The following is a 19,358-nucleotide window of genomic DNA, read 5'->3' as shown; positions in this document are numbered from 1 at the left end:
GTGAAGCCGGAGAGAGTGAAGAAGCCAGAGACAGAGAGAGGATGAAAGTCAAGAGAGGGAGACAGTGATGGGGATTTGGTAGATGTGAGTTGTCTTCTGTCATTTTCTTCCTTTTTTTTATATTTTTAATAATAAAAAATTATTAGAATGGTGAGAGAGTGAGAAGTCGAAACGGCAGTAACTTAGTTTAGCACAACTCTTAGCCAAAATAACTTAGTACAAACAGAAGCTTGACCCAAAACTAACTTAACAATACATAATGAATCCAACTCTATTAGTAACAGAGATAAACCAATTTTACTAGCGAGTCGTAAGCCAAAACAGGCCTCAATCTCACCAAAATCAACATCATTGACGTAACCCCATTTGTGAACTCCTGTCACCATCACTTTACCCTCATGGTTATGCACCTCAGTGCCCACAAGACCAAACACCAGATAGCATCAACAGCCACATGAACATTAAGTTAGAAGCACCCCTCAGGAGGTAATTCCCAATTTACCACGCCAACAACATCATTAGGAGAAGTATTTGGCAAAACTACCTGCCTAGCACTCTTGAAAGAGATTAACACACCATTGGCACGTACAAATATTTGCTGTGGTTCTAACACTAGCCCCTGATTTTGAGCCCACTTAAATACTCCACCAAATCATGTCTTAGGTATCTCTTTTTCAATTTGTTATCTTTTCTTATTTTTTTCAATTTGGGGAAATTAGCTGTGCCGACTGCCGAGGACCCGGTTCTGCAGAAGTTGTGGTAATTTCTCTTCTTACTGAAATAGCAGATACCATAAACGTCGATATTTTGTCATTCAACTGAAAATTCATATAGAAATTTGGAGTACTTAACTTTTCACAAGTTTGAAAGATCCGTCGTCACTAAATTGGTCAGGTCAATGAAATCAAACCAAAAAGAATTGGACAAAAAAAAACACTGGACGGAGATATTGATGGCAAGTGCATGCCTGAATCAACTCGCATTCTCTCATCATTCTTGATGTTAAGCATTTTCCTTTGGCTAATAGCTGACATTCAGCAGTTGCTTATGCCAAAGCAAGACTTTTAGAAGTTTCATGTCTCAAGAATTTATCATCAAGTACCATATATTTTAGTGAAATTTGTTTTGCAGTGTTTAGATTCATTTGTATATATAGATGGAAGAGTATCCATCCCAATTAACTTGTAATAATCTTTAAACTTCTATGATCTGTTAATAATAAGTTATTTTCTTTGAAAAAAGACACAAAAGAGAAATTTTAATGGTTTATTCCTATAAGTATGGATATTTTAGAAGAGCCATATCCACAAGCAAGAAGAAATTGAAGTTTTGGTATGTTCAAATTTTAAGAAAAATTGATGCAAAATGCTATATGTTTGCATTTCAAGATCAACTGCTCCTTCGCTACAAGTTTCATCCTCCAAATAGTCTTTCATTTTAAGCAAAACTCATTTTGAAGAAGAGGAGAATGACGTAGGAAGCATATACTAGAAATTACAATATTTGAGTCAATTTAATATTTAGTATTTTATTAGGATTTATTTTGTTTCATTAAACTTATTTGAGTCATATTAGTAATTCTAGTCCAATTAGGATTTTATATTAATTCTCTTATTTGAAAAAAAATTAGAATTAAGTTAGCTACTAGTATATAGACTTGTTATTTATAATTTATTTTAAGACCTTTACGTTTTTCATCAATAATATTCAGTATTTTCTTAATTAATATATTTTCTTCTTTGTGAGAACCATCCTCCTTGAGTTTTATAGAATGTACGCTAGATGATATCAAGTATCGCTTCGTATTGCGTCACTGTTTGATTGAAGATGATATTTATCCAAGTGATCAACTCTATCTCAACTATTTTTCAGATAATTTCCTGATTTAAAATTTTAAAAATATCAACAAAAATATTTCAACTTTTATTTATTATCATTTAGACTTAGCTCTCTTCTCATAGTTATTAAGAAACCCTTACATTTATTGTTCTAGACTTTATATATATACTTTATATATATTTAATAGCGTCGTCAAAAAACTCTTTAAATAAGATTTTACTTTTTATATGCACTTTACTATAAATTTTACCATTACTCGTTTTTCACTTGACTTCATCAAAATTGATCAATTTGATCATCTAACATTTTCTACACAAGTTCCTAATTTATCTCAATTCACTAAACCATCTTCATCAGCAATTCCACTCGGTTTCATTTAAAAAAAAAATTTCGCAGTGAGGCTTTTTGAGTAGACGAGTATATGCATCTTGTTTCATCATGGTTGAATATTAGTTTGGATGCTGTCTAAGGAAATAATGAAGCACACCAAAGCTTTCGGATTCCAGTGTTGGGTGCTCTTTTGACAATTACAACAAATTTGAATAGGAATGGGATGGAGAAAAAAAAATCATTGATGCAAAGTTGGTCAAAGATTCAGCAACCCACGGCCAAAAAAAACAGAAAAGGATAATTAAATTTGTTGGAAGAAAATATAGAGGGTAATTAAATTTGTTCGAGAAATAGAAGGTACTTTATTTTGGTGAAGGGAAAGATTTAATTAAAATGGTCACAAAGACCAGCAAATATTTAAAAAGAGACACCAAAATATTTTTTTGAACATAATACCCTTTGAATATAGTAATTAAAAAAATTAACCTTAAAGTTTTTTAATTAATTCAAATTTAATATAAATAAAATAATCTATTTAGTAGACTAATAATATTAAATCAATTGTAACAGTTAAAATAATATTAAAATTTTAAATTATTATATTTATATTTAAAAATATATCTATTTTTGTTATAAAGCTTTTAAATAAGTCTTTGGGTTAAGTAGATTCTACACTTAAAAAAATAATATCTTCCTATTGATAATATTAATATTATTTTAAGGATAATATTCAAAATAATTTTAACTTTAATTATTTTATTTTAATATTACGTAAAATATAAATATTTATAAATATTTAAATTATTTTAAAATGTATATATTATTACATTTATTTGAAGGTTAGGTTTATAGAGTTAAAGGGTATTATAGTTAAAAGGGAAACTTAGTATCCCTTACTGAAAATTTGGGGTATTTGTGATCATTTCTCTAAAATTTTATTTTTTCCCTTTATTATCTGTCATATGAATAAACAAATAGAAATTTAAAAAGTCACCCAGTGATGATCTAATTATTTACCTAATTTATTTTATTGTAACTTATAATATGATTAAAACATATAAAAATTAAGTCACATAAAAAAAGGAGCCAAGTGGGCTAATGTGTGATTTTTACATTATTTTAATTGGCCTATAAGTTACAATGTAAGTTAATAGGGCACAAAAATAAATAATAGCTACCCACCGCGTTGAATCTCTCTCTCAATGATACACCCCATAGAGCAGGGGTCTAAATTTAGTTATAAATTAGGGTAATTTTTAAAAACCTCCCCTGAGGTTTGGCCTTGTTGTAAGTAGATGGCGAGAATTGATTTATTTGTAAAAAATCCCCTACCGTCAGTTAATTTTAACATTGACCGTTAGTTGACTGTGCAAAGACAATATTACCCTTAACAATAATTTGTAGACGGAAATAACTAAAAAAAATTAAAATTGTTAGCTATTTTACCCTCTTTAAATTATTGATATTTTCTTAAAGTTCCTACAAGAAAGATAAAATTTAAAATTTAAAAAATTCTCTTTAAATTATTGATATTTTCTTAAAGTTTCTACAAAAAAGATAAAATTAAAAACTTGAAAATGAAATAGTTATAATCTTTACCTATGATATTGTAAATTTTTAGAATTGACAAGGATAAAATTGTCAAAAAATAGGATTTGTGCCTTTCGCGCCAACAATTTTAATTTTTTTTTTAGTTATTTCTGTCTACAAATTGTTGTTGAGGGTAATATTGTCTTTGCACAGTCAACTAACGGTCAATGTTAAAATTAACTGACGATAGGGGATTTTTTATAAATAAACAGATTCTTACCATCTACTTGCAACAAGTCCAAACCTCAGGGCAGATTTTTAAAAATTACCCTTATAAATTATCCTCCTCGTTCAATAATCAGTCTTTCTTGTGAAAACACATCTTATTACAATAATAATAATTATTATATCTAAAAAAAGAGTAAGCAGTGCGACTGGTAGTCTGCAGTCTGCCGTGTAATGATAATATATAATAAATAAATAAATAAATAAAAACGGAAATACGCATCACAGTTGACACATACCTTCATTGAAATCAAGATATATATATATATATAATAGAGGGTCTGGCTATCTTATTATTATTATTATTTTCAGAAGAATTGTTTCGAACAAATAGTATTATTGTATTTGATTAATCACCATTATGAATCAGAGTTTGAAAGGATCATGTGAGGTCTCAAATAACTCAAGTTTATCCTTATTAATAAAAAAAGAAATAAATGCGATGGACTTGGAGCAGCAGCTGGCTCAAAGCTTGGGTTAACAACTGCCAACTGAAGTAGTAAATTACTACCGTCGAAGGGGAAGAGATATCCAATCCAAATCCAATCCAATCTATCTGATCAGTGAACAGAAAAACACGAAAACAATGAATAACTTTTTGAGGGCTTCATTGCTTGGTTTGAATCGTAATTATCAGAAGCGCATAATAAGTCGAAGTAACCGAGGATTTTGTGGTTTTGGGATGGGGGTTGGTGGTCAAAACGAAGCAGCAGAGACGGACACATGGAAATCAATGGTTCGTTGCTCGGCAAACTGCTCTCCGTTGACTCCTATAACCTTTTTGGAGAGATCAGCAAAAGTTTACAGAGACAGACCCTCACTTGTTTATGGTTCTTTAAACTATACTTGGACCCAAACTCATCAACGCTGTCTTAAACTTGCTTCTGCTCTCACCCAATTGGGAATTTCCAAAGGACATGTGGTCGGTATCTCTCTATCACTTTCTTTGCCCAAATTAAATGGCTGCTTCTTCATTTTCTTTAATTGAATTTTTATACATACATGTTTATGTTTCTCTTTTTTGGGGGATCCGGACTATACCACCATACCACTTCCTTACATGCTTCATTTAATCTTGCAAACTGGACATTCTATACACTCTTTATTTCTGTTTTTGTTTTCTTGATTTTCATTCTCAAGTTCATTGAAATCCACGGTCAATTTGGTTTTCTTTTGTGAAAAGTCATGGTCAATGTTTTATTCAGTTGGCTATTTCATCTATCCTAAGCCTACCTTCATGATTGCAATTATTGACTATGTAAATCATACAGGTTGCAACTCTGGCCCCTAATGTTCCAGCAGTATATGAGCTGCATTTTGCAGTCCCAATGGCTGGGGCAGTCCTTTGTACACTTAATTCACGTCATGACTCGGCTATGGTCTCAGTTTTACTTAGACATTCCGAAGCAAAGATTCTATTTGTAGACTACCAGTTACTCCCCGTTGCTCGTGGGGCGCTTGATCTTCTAGTGAATGCGCAAGTAAAACCACCAATCCTAGTTTTAATTGCTGAATCCAATAGCTCATCTTCTACGAGTTCAGCTGCTGTAGATTACGAGTACGAGAGCTTCCTTGAAACAGGACATAGTGGGTTTGAGATAAGAAGACCAGGTAATGAATGGGATCCCATTAGTTTGAATTATACTTCTGGCACAACATCACGGCCCAAAGGAGTAGTTTATAGTCACAGGGGAGCTTATCTTAACTCACTTGCTACGGTTTTTCTTCATGGGATGGGTTCAATGCCTGTTTACTTGTGGACCGTACCTATGTTTCACTGCAACGGCTGGTGCCTTCCCTGGGGGGTGGCAGCTATGGGTGGCACGAACATATGCCTGAGAAGTGTCAATGCTAAGGATATATTTGAGAGTATAGCTGCGCATAATGTGACAAACATGGGAGCTGCACCAACTGTCCTTAACATGATTGTGAATTCACCCGTCAGTGTCCAGAGGCCACTTCCCCACAAGGTGGCAATTGCGACGGGTGGTTCACCACCACCTCCCCAGATCCTTTCTAAGATGGAAGAGTTGGGATTTGACGTAACTCACTTGTATGGCCTTACAGAAACTTATGGCCCTGCAACTTATTGCACATGGCAACCTGAATGGAATTCTCTACCTGTAGCTGAGCGATCAAGGATCAAATCCCGGCAAGGAATGCACCATCTGGCCTTGGAGGATGTTGACATAAGAGATCCAGTCACCATGGAAAGTGTACCAGCTGATGCTAAAACAATAGGTGAAATTATGTTCAGAGGACACACTGTAATGAGTGGATACCTCAAGGACTTAAAAGCAACAGAGGAAGCTTTCAGAGGTGGTTGGTTTCATACTGGAGATCTTGCTGTGAAGCATCCTGATGGCTATATAGAAGTAAAGGATCGATTGAAGGATGTAATAATTTCTGGTGGAGAGAATATAAGCTCCGTAGAGGTAGAAACAGTATTGTTCAGTCATCCAGCAGTTCTCGAAGCTTCTGTTGTTGCAAGGCCAGATGATCACTGGGGACAGACACCTTGTGCATTTGTTAAGTTAAAAGAAGGATATAGTGCTGATGCTCAAGAAATAATCAAGTTTTGCCGGGATCACTTGCCACATTATATGGCTCCTAAGACAGTCATTTTTGAAGACTTGCCCAAAACTTCAACAGGAAAAGTGCAAAAGTTCATACTGAGGAAGAAAGCAGAGGCCCTGGGCAGCCTTTCTTAATCCTAAAACAAATGTAAAGTCATGTTTCCAAATAAAATGTCACTTTCATCACATGGTCATTGATTATTACAATCTTCACAAGCTGGAGAGCCATAATAAATGTCAGTTGTACATGGCATTTGCTTTAATGTCAAAATTGTCATCATTGTATAGCAGAATCCAGCACTTTTATGATCATGTATATTTGCAGACTAAGTTGCTCATATAATGGCCCGTGCAGGATGTTGATTAACATCAAGGTGAAGAATGCCACGGTGATGTACGGAACCACAGTATAGATGATCTCCAATCTTGATTGCACTGGAAATGAGTGACATTTCAGGATCATAATAGTGAGCAATTGGTTTTCCATCCAAGTCAACGATAAAAACCCCGCTGCTGCTTTTGCCCATGGGTGGCATCCCTAGGTATCTCACCACCATTCCTGAAACCTTTCGGATAAAGGGATATCTGTATGCTAGATCCCAGTAAGTCGAAAATTCCTGCATAATTACACAAAACTGTTTGAAATGGGACAAATGGTGCTGAAATTGATTCGTATTACCTATTGCCCAAAATAATAATAACAACAACATATTACAAGTAGAAAGAATTGTGTTTACCGTTGCTAATGCAATCAAGTAATGGCCTTCTCCATCATAACGTATGTTATCAGGCAAGCCTGGCAAAGTCTCAATGAACTTCTCCACACGTCCAGCGTTCTTGCCTTTGATGTAAAATTTTCTGCACCTTCTCCTGCAGCAATAAAAAATGAAGGCATAAGAAAACATATTTAGGCTCTGTTGTGTTTTCGGGTAGTGATTTCATTTCACAAGAATAGTGGATCAATCTCAAACTAAGAAAAGTAGGCTGAAAAACAACATACATTGAGGTCTCACAATAAACGAGATGAGTTTGGTCTGGTGAAAGCACAACTCCGTTAGCAAAGTAGAGGTCAGAAACGAGAACTTTGGTTTCCTTGGTAACTGGATCAAAGCTTAGTAATCTGCCATTAGGCTTTCCCTCAAAAATATCAAGGATGTATTCCCTTAAGTAGTATTTATTCGAAGCATCTGTAAAATAAATCATGCCATCATCAGCAACATCTACCCCATCCGTCAGCTTGAATTTTTGACCCTCGGCCTCATCTGTTAGCAACACTGTTGAATTTCCGCTTATTTTCAGTAGCCCCTGTTACGTAATGGATACAACACAAATCTTTTATTTAAGAATGTACCCAACCCTTTTTCATAAAAGGTCAGAAGGGCCGTGTTAATTTCCACATAGTATAGTTATTTTATATTGCTCAGGCTAATAAAACAAGCGATATTTATTATTATTATTATTATTATTATTAAAAAAAGTGGGAATGACATCTAGATTCTCAAGTTTTTTGATATCCTTAATTTTTTATTACTCATCAAGACACGAGTCATCATCATATACACATGAGTTATCATCATATTACAATATCAATTACAATGCGAGTCACGAGAAATTTTAAAATATACCGTATCAGCTTATTATATAACCTTAATTTAAAAATGGAATATAAAAAAAATGAATTATTTTGGTGAAAGACAAGACTGACCTTGTAAGCGTCCGCAACGATCATAGTGATACGATCGGCATCGGGATCGCTGTTTGCAAAAGCGATTCCCAGTGGTCGGCCGCCAGTATTAATCCAGTTGTGAACAAGTGAATCAGCCGGCGAGTCGTTGAGCGTGACTCGCTTAATCCACCCATCTTCACAGCCGGTGTAAATGAGTTTGGAGTGAGCATCATACAAAAGATCTTCCGGTCCCTTCAAGACTCCATAACCTACCTTCTCTGATCCTTGTAACATGCGCTCGTTGCGCAGCGCCGCCGTTAATGGCGGGTGAGTGAACTCGTGGACAGGAATTGGAGCTGGGTCGAACGAATCGAGTTTGTAAACCAACATGGCTAAAAATACAGGACCACCCGTTAAAAATACAGTAACAAGCCATAACCTAGAGCTGCTGCTGGCATCAGCGGAAACTGATTCAGGCATCGAGTTTGGCATCAGTTTAGTTTGGTTTTACAGCTGTTATGCAAAAGAGTAGTTGAGATGAGATTTAGCGCATATATATATATATATATTTGGTTGTTTCTACGTTCAAAATGCTCTAATATGTTGGACTCCAATCTAATAATAAACAATTAAAAGTCCACTTTTTTTTTTCTAGAAATGGATATAATAAAATGTGGGTCCCCCGTCCTGATCCACATTTCCCTAGAAGCGGGAAGGTTGCGGCAACGGATTTGCCAGCATTTCAAATACGTAAATTGGATTTTACTTAACATGCGATGCATGTAATTATCTAGGCGGCTAGGCATCAAATGCCATATCCACGTGAGAAAAGTCATATTGCATAGTTGACTTGGGAATTTTGGCTTTTCTTTTACTTGCTGGATTCACCGATGGGAATCTGGAATCGGACTAATACCCATATTTACTTAGTAAAATAAGAGAAATAATAAGATTTATTTTGGGAGACTCTACAGTAATTTGAGAATTAAAAATAGAAATCTGATTCCTAAGGGAGCTTGGGAATCTGACTTCCATTCTTAAAATTTTCTATTTTGCCTCAATTAATTCTTCATTATTTCTAAAGTGTCCTTACTTCAAATAAAAAAATATAAATAGCGAAAAAAAAAATTCCTAAAACCTAAATTCTCTCGCACTCGACTTCCAGCCAAACGCCATTGTAAGTGCTTCTATCACCATCATGCCCATAATCATCCACCATCTTCATCATCGTTGGTCTGTCGACCGTGGACCACAGTTGGTTGCCGGCTTCGTATTCGTTAGGTTGTCTTGATTTCATCTCCATCTCAGTTTCATCCCCATCTCGTTTCGTCTTTGTTTCGCTGCCGATTTCGTCTCTAATGGCCATGGTTCCGGTCCGATGATGATGAGATGCTAGCGATGATAATTTGCTGTTGCTGCTGTAGTTGGTGACGATGATGATTCCGATTTTTATTATTGCTGTTTTTTTAAATAGATTATTTTGTTGATACTGATTATTTGAGATTTTGATTATTCTTATTATTATTATTATTATTTTGTTGATGATGATGAACCGATTATGATTATTATTTTTTAATGGATTATTATTTTGTTAATAATTTTATTATTATTATTATTATTATTAAGAAGAAGAAGAATGACTTTTTAGTAATCTCTTACCATTTAATTCATTTCAATTTCGATTCGAAGATAAAGTAAACATATAAATGAAATCCAGCTCATTACGATTCTGATTTCTACAGTTTAAGTAAATAACTTATTCTTATTTATATTTTTCATTCTCATTCCAGTACATTCTCATTTCTATCCGTTCCGATTCCAACCCATTTCGATTCCCGTTTAGTAAACACATCATAAAAGTTTTAAAATACAAGAGAGCTACTTAGTAATCAGAGGCGTTGGAACGTTGAGCAACGGTGAAGATTATATTTCCCAATAAATTATGAGCAACAAAAAAATATGACAAGTCTGCCAAAATCACCGGTAAACACAATTCCATTTCGGTTAGGCAAATTAACGAGAATTACGTCGATATTTTTATTAAAGAAACAAAAGTTTCATAGTTTCCATTCGATTCAAAGTGAGAGGGGCATGAAATTTCTTCCCTTTCTCTATAATCACCATCTGCCGTTATCGCTGTAAACTTGTCCAAGGGGAGAGAGGGAACGCCGGTTTGTTACTTTGATTTGGGGCAACCGACTCCACCACCATCGATTTATGAGCAGAAAAAAAAAAAAGAGAGACATTGTTGCTTTATGTGGATTAAAGTTATGTTCTTGCACCACTCATGCATGGACTTAAAAACATTTCACTTTGCAGCTTATATAACGATGATTTTACACCATGATAATCAATCCTCAAATATATCTGGGACTGGGATATAAACAGGACAGCAAATTAAAGGGCGTTGTGAAAGCCAAAAAATTGTAACTGCTCAATAACCCGCCGTGACAAAGTAGCATCTGCAGATCGAAACACAGTGGCAGTGACATAACAATCCTCATTTAGATTTAGATACTTACCAAGCAAGAGTTTTTGCCCTGCATAAAGAAATGCAAAGAACATTAAGAAACACAGAGACTATACCGAGTGGTATAGGATGATTGCGTGCAATGAGTAGAGTACTTAGGATAAAACTATTCATTTTGAGTGTATAAGATATTATTTTGAAGCTTGCAATGAGACCAATCAAAGCCAGAACCGCTTTTGTTGATCTACCTTGTGGTTGGGTTGAAAATTCCACTTCTTTTCTAGTCATTTTTTAGTTTTAAGTTATTTTCTTATTTTTTTATTACTTTTAGAATTTTAATCTTTTTTTTTTAGCTATCAAATTTGAGTGCAATTTGTTTTGGGTTCCTCATTTAGATTAGGAGAATTTTATTATAAAATAATATTTTAAATTTATCTAATTTAGTAAATTCTCAATATTTAAATTATTATAAAAGGGCCAAAAACCCTATTTTTATTCATTCAAACTTTCTAATAAAACTTTCGTTATTCAAAAACCAATTTCTCTTATCTATCATTCTTTTACATTTCTCCATCGTCACTGAGCAATGTCAGAAACAGGCTGAATGTATGGAGATCCACATCTACAATTACAAATACATTTCTGAAAAATCATCAACGCAAAACAAACTTCAAGTTGGGAATGATAGAGAAAAATCAGTCTCATTTCATTCTTTTAACTACTATTCTTATCATCCTGTAGTTGCTAGCTGCTGATACAAATTGTAAACCAAACCACTTGCTTAAGCCTCTGGGAAACAAAGAATATTAGAATTTTACACACTGATAAGGCAATTACAAGTCTACTCACGGGAAAATAAGAGAGATAAATTACCCACACCTCTATTCTACTTGTATTAATGAAATCTCTCTAATAGTTGTCCTACAACCTGAAGAACATCACAACTATCGAGCTCCTACTTATCAAAATAGTTAAGTTTTTGATTTGCCTGCTTTGTGACTTTGTATGTAATAAATAGATAATAACATCGAAGTTTTATAATAACTTAGATATATATGAGGGGAAAAAGAAAAAGAAAAACAAGATAATACAAAAAGCCAAAATTATGTCAAGTAAGATATATAAAAGCCTCTTAATTAAAAATTTGAATATTCAAGAGCCGGGGTAATACATATTATTGTAAGCTAAGAAATGATTTCAGGCTACAGTCTTAGATATGTATTATCAATTTTTTTCTCTCGAGTTAGTAGTTAATGCCGAACATAACAACATACAGAGTAGAGGGCATACAATACATGTTATAGTTCACAAAAGATTCAACTGCTGCACATACGATGGAGACAGCACGTGCTTCTTCATTTGGAGTAACTTTAAAACCTGCATGCAGTTTTCAAACATAAAAAGCATATATTTGAATTAGTGGATTGCGGATATATATCTTTTAAATAGATATTAATAATGTGTGAATCCAATAATTGATCACTTATGACAAGCAGAAAGAATGCGTAGCCAAGACATAAAATTAATTTCCTTCGAAGTCAGAATCAGAATCAGAATCAAATGAGTAATTAATGCTAACAGCTAACTCTCTTCCACAAAATGAAAAAGTAAAAGCTTATCAACTTATCCGCCGGATCAATATCAAATGCATTTATATACATGAACTCTCAAGAAGATTTACTGAACGAGTGTTAAAAAATAAACATATATACTGGTCGCTCAAAAACTCACATTGTTAATTTAATTTCCAGTGTAGAGATTTCCTTCTAGCACATTCTTTTTGCTGGAATTTGCCCTCGTGTCAGCAGTGGGAGAGGCTGCGTACAAGACAGAAATGTCAGTTTATGTATAGTGTAAATATATATCAATATATGTATAAGGTTTCATGCTACAGCTTCATCAACATTGGATAATCATCAAAGAATACTGTCCTACTTTTATTTCAGTAATTTTTTATCGGAATCTTGCTTTGTTTTCTAAATACTGAGCTGCGGAGAGAAGAAAATTTACAAAAGTAACAAGTTTCCTCTGAAAAGACTCCATTGAAGTGCCTGAATGTTTAGCAAAATGGTTAGTTCTCTTCAAACTGCCAATTCACCTAAAAAGTATGATTAATGCTATGCTTATTAAGTATGATTAATGGTATGCTTATTCACTTTGGATGTTCAATAGCAATACCTACTGAACTGGCATCTTAAATATCATTTATTGAGTGAATTGTAAAAATAATAGATTAATTATTAATAATAAAACTAATTGTTACATACACATAGCATTAAATGAATAACATTAAATGATTGGCGACACATCAATCGGTATCTAAACCAAGTAAGAGAGTGAGAATAACATATTATTGCTCCTATCAAATCCCGAGTTCTTGGCCGTGGAATTCATAATTTGTTGAAGAACGAGGGAGCAAATTAAAAGACGTCTCTTCAAATAGTTCATTCGAACTCAAGATCTACGAGGAATTGACCGAATAGCAGCACGAGCTGCTCGCTGCTCTGCCATTTCTTGGCTTTCACCAACTTCACCACGTAAACTTTACAATTAAGAACCATATTCTAGCATACTCGATCATGATCAATACGCAACCAGTTAATTTAAATATCCTAAAAAACATTGAGTGAACTATTAGCACTTAGCAAGGAAGAAAAAGTATGAGTTTTCTTGACTTCTTCACAAACTGTGATAGATATTAGTAGGTAAATAAAGGTTCTCAAAAATAATTAATATATTAACGTAGAACAAAAAATGTCAGTATATAAAACTTGGTGCTCAAAGTTTCTTATACATCAAACAAGAATTCCAGCAAAAATAATGGTTTCTTCCTAAACAAAAGATACAAGCAAGATAGAGGAGGAAGTCAATAATTGGAATTGGAAGGAAAGCCACTATGAGTTCATATATTTAAAAAAAAAATTAAAAATAAAAACTAGTGTGTGAGTGTAAACCAAACGAACCTCATGCAGTACGAATTCCAAGAGAACTCACCTCTTAAACCGACTGGTGTAGCGATTAAGAAGAAAAATGATCAACCATCACAATCCCCCAAGTCGAATAGTAAATCCACAATGTTCTGCGCATAAAGAACATTAATTTCATATTTAATTTTCTGCTTAATTTGCTAGACAAATGTGAATGTGATGAATAAAACTGAAAGTGAAGTATATACCCTTGAATATGATAAGACACTCCTTTATCCTTCACCATTTTAGTAATTTGTCAAGAGCTGTTTTTGCAGCATCATGCTCAGGGAGACACATACGTTTTTCCATTTGCCAAAACATGTGTCCTAAAATTTGGTGCTTGCTCGAATCCTTCGTTCCTCGCCCCAGACTCAGGCAATGGTAAGCCAAATTTTTGAGTGTATATATTTGTATATATTCATGCAACTGACGACTGACTCATGTACGACTTTTGTTGTTGTTGTTGTACCAACAAGCCAGATTTTTTTCAGCGAAATGGTCAAGAGGTCAACTAATGGAAGTGACGGAAATATAGCAAATTGTTATTTTTAAAGTATTATTTCAATGAAGAGTTATCTTTCAATAATTTGTGTAGTGATTTGTTTCGCAATACTAGACATAATGAAAGGATAATAATCTCTCCCTATATATATTATTCAATGATTATCATATCTCTATTATAGGCTAACCTGATGAAATGCAATAATCAACTTAAAATTCAGAAAAAAAAAACATGTACGGACACCATAAAACTACCTGCGTTTAAAGTAAAAGAAATAAGAATGTCTCCTGATTTTTGCTCTAGTGAACTTTAAAAGGTCATCCATTATGTGTGTTTTAGTGTTAGTATACAAGTAAGAATTAAATTCTTTATTTTTTTATTAATTATTAACTAACACTTGAGTTATTTACTCAGTACATGATCATGTTAAGAAATGAGTTGTGTTTATTACATACAAATGTAATTCCGCTGTAGTCATTTTGGCAGTTGGGTTTTCTTTGTGAACAAAGCTTTTTTTGGCTGCCTTAAGTTCTGCTCCGGTAACCTAGCTCTGTAGCTCAGAATACGAATATGAACATGGGCATTTCTTATCCATTGGCTTTGACTCAGCCACTCAATTTAATTTATGTAACAGGTTCACGAGTGGAATTGGTTGTGTTTTTGGACTCTGGCCGAAGCTGCATGGCTATTGCCCAATAAGTCTGCAACTATTCTTTTCTTCTAATTTTAGCCTTCATGGTTTATTTTTAAAATTTTGGATTTGGTTTTCCTTTGCCAAGGTTTGCATTCGGCTATTTGAATTTCAAAATTTTAGCTTAGCTAGCTTCTCTCGTTTGGGGGTTCATTCACATGAGTAATACACACCAAAACATTAAAAAATGTGATAAAATCCATGATTCTAAGTAACTACTCCAAATATTATCCTTTAAAGGCCAATCTTCTAATTATAAATTCTTAATCATATTAAAGTTAAGGAGAAGTTAAAAATTAAAAAAAAATACAAATTTTAATATATTATAAACTAAAATACACGGTATTAAAAATATATATCTTTTTTTTTCTAATTTTAATATGGTCAGGATTAAAAAATTATTCATCCTTTCCTTAAACATTCTGTGAAATTTCGAGGAAAAATAAATAAAATAATAAACGAATCGCGCAAATTCACACACTCGCACAATGCACCTTTTCCTCTTTCTCTTTGATCTTGATGTTTGTTGTAATTTATGGAAGTAGGGAAAGTGCTTGAATAATAAGCTTGAAAATTATTAAATCAAGTAAATGTGCTTGGGCTTCGTTTTGTATGTTTTTGGGCTTCCATTTTGAGACATTCATCCATGTTTACCCCACACAAGTGATTTTTCTCAATATTCAGGGACTACCATTAGGCAGGCATTCTAATAATAGTTTCATTGGTAAATTGTGATTACGTGTTCCAAGTTGTTCGATAATTTTTCAGCTTATGCATTATGTTTTATTTTTATTTTTTTTAATCAACGAAAATGTAAAATGGACCTCGAAAGTTGAGAAAATCTATATATAGTAACTTGAGGAATATATCCAAAAAATTAAATAAATAAAACAAAGCAAGAACCTAAAATTTTATTACAAACTTTATTAGATCGAATGAAAGTCCTGGAATTGGAAGTTTAGTTGAAGAAGGCCGCACATATTGAGCCCGAATAGTTACGTAATATTGAACCACGGGTAACAAATGGAGTTTGAAGACTTAATTTAGTCTTAGCTTACTAATGTTGCACACGTAAAGGGCATGGTATTTAAAAGATCCAAGAGCTAAGCAAGGCTGAATTATTGCATATTTTTAGCCATAGTTTTGACAGAGAACACAGATTCTTTGACAGAAGAAATAGAGAGCACGCCGCATACAGCAACTTTAAAACCTGCAAGTTTCAAGCAACAAAAGCATCAAATGTGAATATTTCTTTTGTTTCCTTTTTTCAGCTTATCTATGATAAGCATACAAACAAAATGGCTATATAGCTCATGTATAATCCTAATTTGCCCCATTCATAGATCCATGCCATTTGGATGCTTAATCATGAATAAATATTCTACTAATTGACTGTTAATTTGTAATGACGAATTTTCAATACAAGGCTCATTAGCAGCTACTAAAGAAAACCAAATGTTCTGTCGATGAAGAAAGAACAAAAATTTTCTGCCATAAAAGCTAGTTCAAAATTTATGCCTTATGATTATCAAGTCACAGCTATGACTTCTTTGGCGCCTAAACATTTTTCTAAACAGTTCTAACCTGTTAGCTCTAAAATGGAACGGGTGGGGATGGGTAGGTAGTAAATATTAACAAACATGTCATAAGCAGCTTGAAGCACAACAACCCACAAACATTCGCCTTAGTGTAAGTTCTAGACTGAGCAGTATTAGTTATATCAGGGCAAACTTCCATACCTCATCCCTCAAAAAGAGGGGGGAAAAAAAATGAAAAAAAAAAATATTGAGCAGGAAAATGAGCCAAAATTACTGTTTTGACTGTAGATATCACTACTTCAGAACCAAAATTGTAACTTGACATCGATGCTTCAAATGTAATACACATTCTCTTCCACAAAATTAAAAGTAAAATGTTTATCATTTCATGTTTCAATCAATTTTAAATGAACACCAACCAACACTTTTTCCCCCTCCCCCTGGTGAGTCTCAAAGACTCGAGAAGATTTATTGGAACAGAAAAATATAGAAGTTTGACAAAGTAAACTTACTGGTCATGAAACGGCATTGTTCATTGGCAGAGATTTAAGTGCGACTGGATGCACAGAATTCATAAGTAACAAGTTCTCTCGGGGAAGACTCCATTGCAATATCTGGATGCCAGCATATGATCAACTTGATAACAATTTTGACTATTTAAACTTAACAAACAAATATGAACACAAAAATATCGTTACCTGGCATGATAGAAAGAGGTATCTTGCTCCTGTCAAACCCCAAGTTCTGGACTTTGTAATTGATTATTGGACCAAGAACTGAAGCCAATTCTGCAAATTAAAGCAATTTCTCAAGGAAGAGAGAGAGAGCAAAAGCTGTCTATTCAAATCATTGCTTACATTTTAAGATCAGCGTTAGAGTACACATAATTATTGAGGATCAATTTGCAATAGATTAGGTTCTAGAAAACATGAAGTGAACTATTAGCTAGAAAGAACTTTGTTACTTCAATTTCAATGTGAAAAGAAAGCAACTAAAAACGCATAGATTGATTCACATACAAAGTGGCAATTAGCAAACATGTCAAATTTATTTTGAAATCATAAATATTAAAACATATACAGTTGTTTTCAACACGGGAACCAATACAGCAATTAAAGATATGGGATGATTTTATCTTGCACTTCAAAATTTTAAAAAAAAAAAATCAAAATCATTTTCCTACCAGGATCAGAAAAGCTACAAAATTTAACCTAAAATTTCTAAAAATCATTTACAAAGAAAAAAACATGTTTTCTCGTTCAGGGCTGCGGCTCGGTACTCAAAGATAGTTATCAAATGAAAACTGATCTGTCTAATTCAAATAGCCGACTTTCGCTCATTCTGACATATAATGCATTTAAAGGAGTTTTTTTAGGGGGAACAGAAAAGAAGTTAGAAGAAAATTGTATGTGAGTGATCAAACTGAGAAATTATAGCACTCTTTTCCCTTTCTTTTCTCTTATGGTTTTTGTTGTGAGCCACAAAACATGAAAAAGAAGATTTTTTTTTCTTTTTTTTTCAGTGATCACCATTTATTTTACTGTAACCTAATAAACTAACACTACCCCAGGAATGAAACAAGTAAATCCACGGTAAACATTTAAGCGAAAATGGTTTGTTATTCACATATAAGCTGGTTTCGTAACAAAGAAGAAGAACCTGTTGTCATTTTGGATGTGAGCCTCGAGCACTCCTTTGTTGAGCTCCAGCAATCTCAGGATCTTTATTGTGCTTGTGTGTGGAAGAATGGATGTCGTTATGGGGGCATTATCATTTACCCTACCACTGCTGGTGAGGTTTATCCAACGGTTCAGATTCACTTTTAGCTCTGGAGTGATTCTAATGGAATTATACTTGCTTGCTTGTGATTGGTTCAACCCTTTGGGCCTTTTCGCATAGCTAGTTGCATGGTTACAGGCTACTGTGCAAGTCTTCAACTACTCTCTGCGATCTCCTTTCTTTCTTTCCTTTTTCATTTTATTTTTTATTTAAACACTTTCTTCTTTTTTATCATTCCTGTGTAACATTTACAATTAGGTATCCTCCTGGACGTTTTTATATCTTCGAACGAGGTATTGAATTTTAAAAAATTTAGAAGAGTTCATTTCAGACAGGGACGAAACTTGAAATTTAGTTTATAAGTGCAACTTAACTATGAACTTGAAATGAGTAATTACAAATTTAATTCATGTGGCATTTTTATTAAGTTCAAAGGGATATACATTTAATCTTTTTAACTTATGGGGACATGCATTTTAGTTAAGTTCATAGAGTTAAGAACTTAAATAATTGATGTATTTTAAGAAAATACATATAAGTGTTTACATGAATAAAAATAAATTTTAAGTTTAAGACACTCCTTAATTTTCTTATGTAGTGAGAATGGATGTGCCAGACTATGTAGGTTAGATTTATGTACTTCTATTTCAATGTAATCGATCGACATGAATATTCTTCAATTTCAAATTTGAACTATTAAACCAAATTTTTTTTTTCCAAAATCTCTTAATTGTAATTTATAATAGAGTCTTTGGAATATCGACAACATAAACCCCTCCCCTCCAATTTTAGAAAAACGCAGTTCTAGTTCTTATTCACATCCCTATATAAATAGTTATAAGTATTTGATAGAGCATGTTTTATTAAATACAAATTTTCAAGTCGTTCAGACTCACAATATTAATTATACATATTATAATTATATGAACTTAGACTCTTAATAAATTAACTTGTGATATAACATTAGTAATACATTTTGATATTAGCACCAAATGATGATGATGATGATGATGATGATGATAAATTGTGAGAGAGTTTGATGTTTTCGAGATTGTCATTGTTGAGAGTGAAGAATTCAATAATACAATAACCTATCAAGAGTTGTTAAGGTATTAGTAGTGAAAATCTTCTGGTATTTAAGTGAAAATTTAAGAGTGGGACAATAGTAAATAAATAATAAGAA

The 19,358-nt window shown here is 33.2% G+C and overlaps 2 protein-coding genes and 1 long non-coding RNA gene across 3 annotated transcripts; 1 reads left to right on the top strand and 2 right to left on the bottom strand.

The window, feature by feature from the left end:
- The first annotated feature begins 4,329 nt into the window (after positions 1-4,329).
- On the top strand, positions 4,330-6,710 carry LOC18036259 (probable acyl-activating enzyme 2). Its single transcript, XM_006425245.2, has 2 exons — positions 4,330-4,906; positions 5,256-6,710. The coding sequence occupies exons 1-2, from the start codon at positions 4,571-4,573 to the stop codon at positions 6,693-6,695; spliced, it is 1,776 nt and encodes a 591-aa protein (XP_006425308.1). The 5' UTR covers positions 4,330-4,570; the 3' UTR covers positions 6,696-6,710.
- A 9-nt stretch (positions 6,711-6,719) lies between these two features.
- On the bottom strand, positions 6,720-8,769 carry LOC18036393 (protein STRICTOSIDINE SYNTHASE-LIKE 7). The gene is made up of 4 exons (XM_006425246.2): positions 8,266-8,769; positions 7,561-7,865; positions 7,298-7,430; positions 6,720-7,177 (listed from the first exon to the last, which is right to left on the bottom strand). The coding sequence occupies exons 1-4, from the start codon at positions 8,716-8,718 to the stop codon at positions 6,896-6,898; spliced, it is 1,173 nt and encodes a 390-aa protein (XP_006425309.1). The 5' UTR covers positions 8,719-8,769; the 3' UTR covers positions 6,720-6,895.
- A 7,039-nt stretch (positions 8,770-15,808) lies between these two features.
- On the bottom strand, positions 15,809-18,122 carry LOC112096855. Its single transcript, XR_002904693.1, has 4 exons — positions 18,056-18,122; positions 17,095-17,184; positions 16,909-17,010; positions 15,809-16,068 (listed from the first exon to the last, which is right to left on the bottom strand). It is a non-coding gene; the product is annotated as an uncharacterized LOC112096855 (long non-coding RNA).
- Between the last annotated feature and the right edge of the window lie 1,236 nt (positions 18,123-19,358).

Source organism: Citrus clementina, unplaced genomic scaffold (genome assembly GCF_000493195.1).
Source record: "Citrus clementina cultivar Clemenules unplaced genomic scaffold, Citrus_clementina_v1.0 scaffold_7, whole genome shotgun sequence".
NCBI lineage: Eukaryota > Viridiplantae > Streptophyta > Magnoliopsida > Sapindales > Rutaceae > Citrus > Citrus x clementina.
This window is presented reverse-complemented; position numbering and strand designations above follow the sequence as displayed.

Excerpts from the sequence above, each read along its gene's own strand:
- LOC18036259 (XM_006425245.2), top strand. The coding sequence starts at position 4,571 with ATGAATAACTTTTTGAGGGCTTCATTGCTTGGTTTGAATCGTAATTAT. Across the intron at positions 4,907-5,255 it reads GAATTTCCAAAGGACATGTG|GTTGCAACTCTGGCCCCTAA; the intron begins GTCGGTATCTCT and ends TAAATCATACAG.
- LOC18036393 (XM_006425246.2), bottom strand. The coding sequence starts at position 8,718 with ATGCCAAACTCGATGCCTGAATCAGTTTCCGCTGATGCCAGCAGCAGC. Across the intron at positions 7,866-8,265 it reads TCGTTGCGGACGCTTACAAG|GGGCTACTGAAAATAAGCGG; the intron begins GTCAGTCTTGTC and ends ATTACGTAACAG. Across the intron at positions 7,431-7,560 it reads GTTTATTGTGAGACCTCAAT|GAGAAGGTGCAGAAAATTTT; the intron begins GTATGTTGTTTT and ends TTATTGCTGCAG.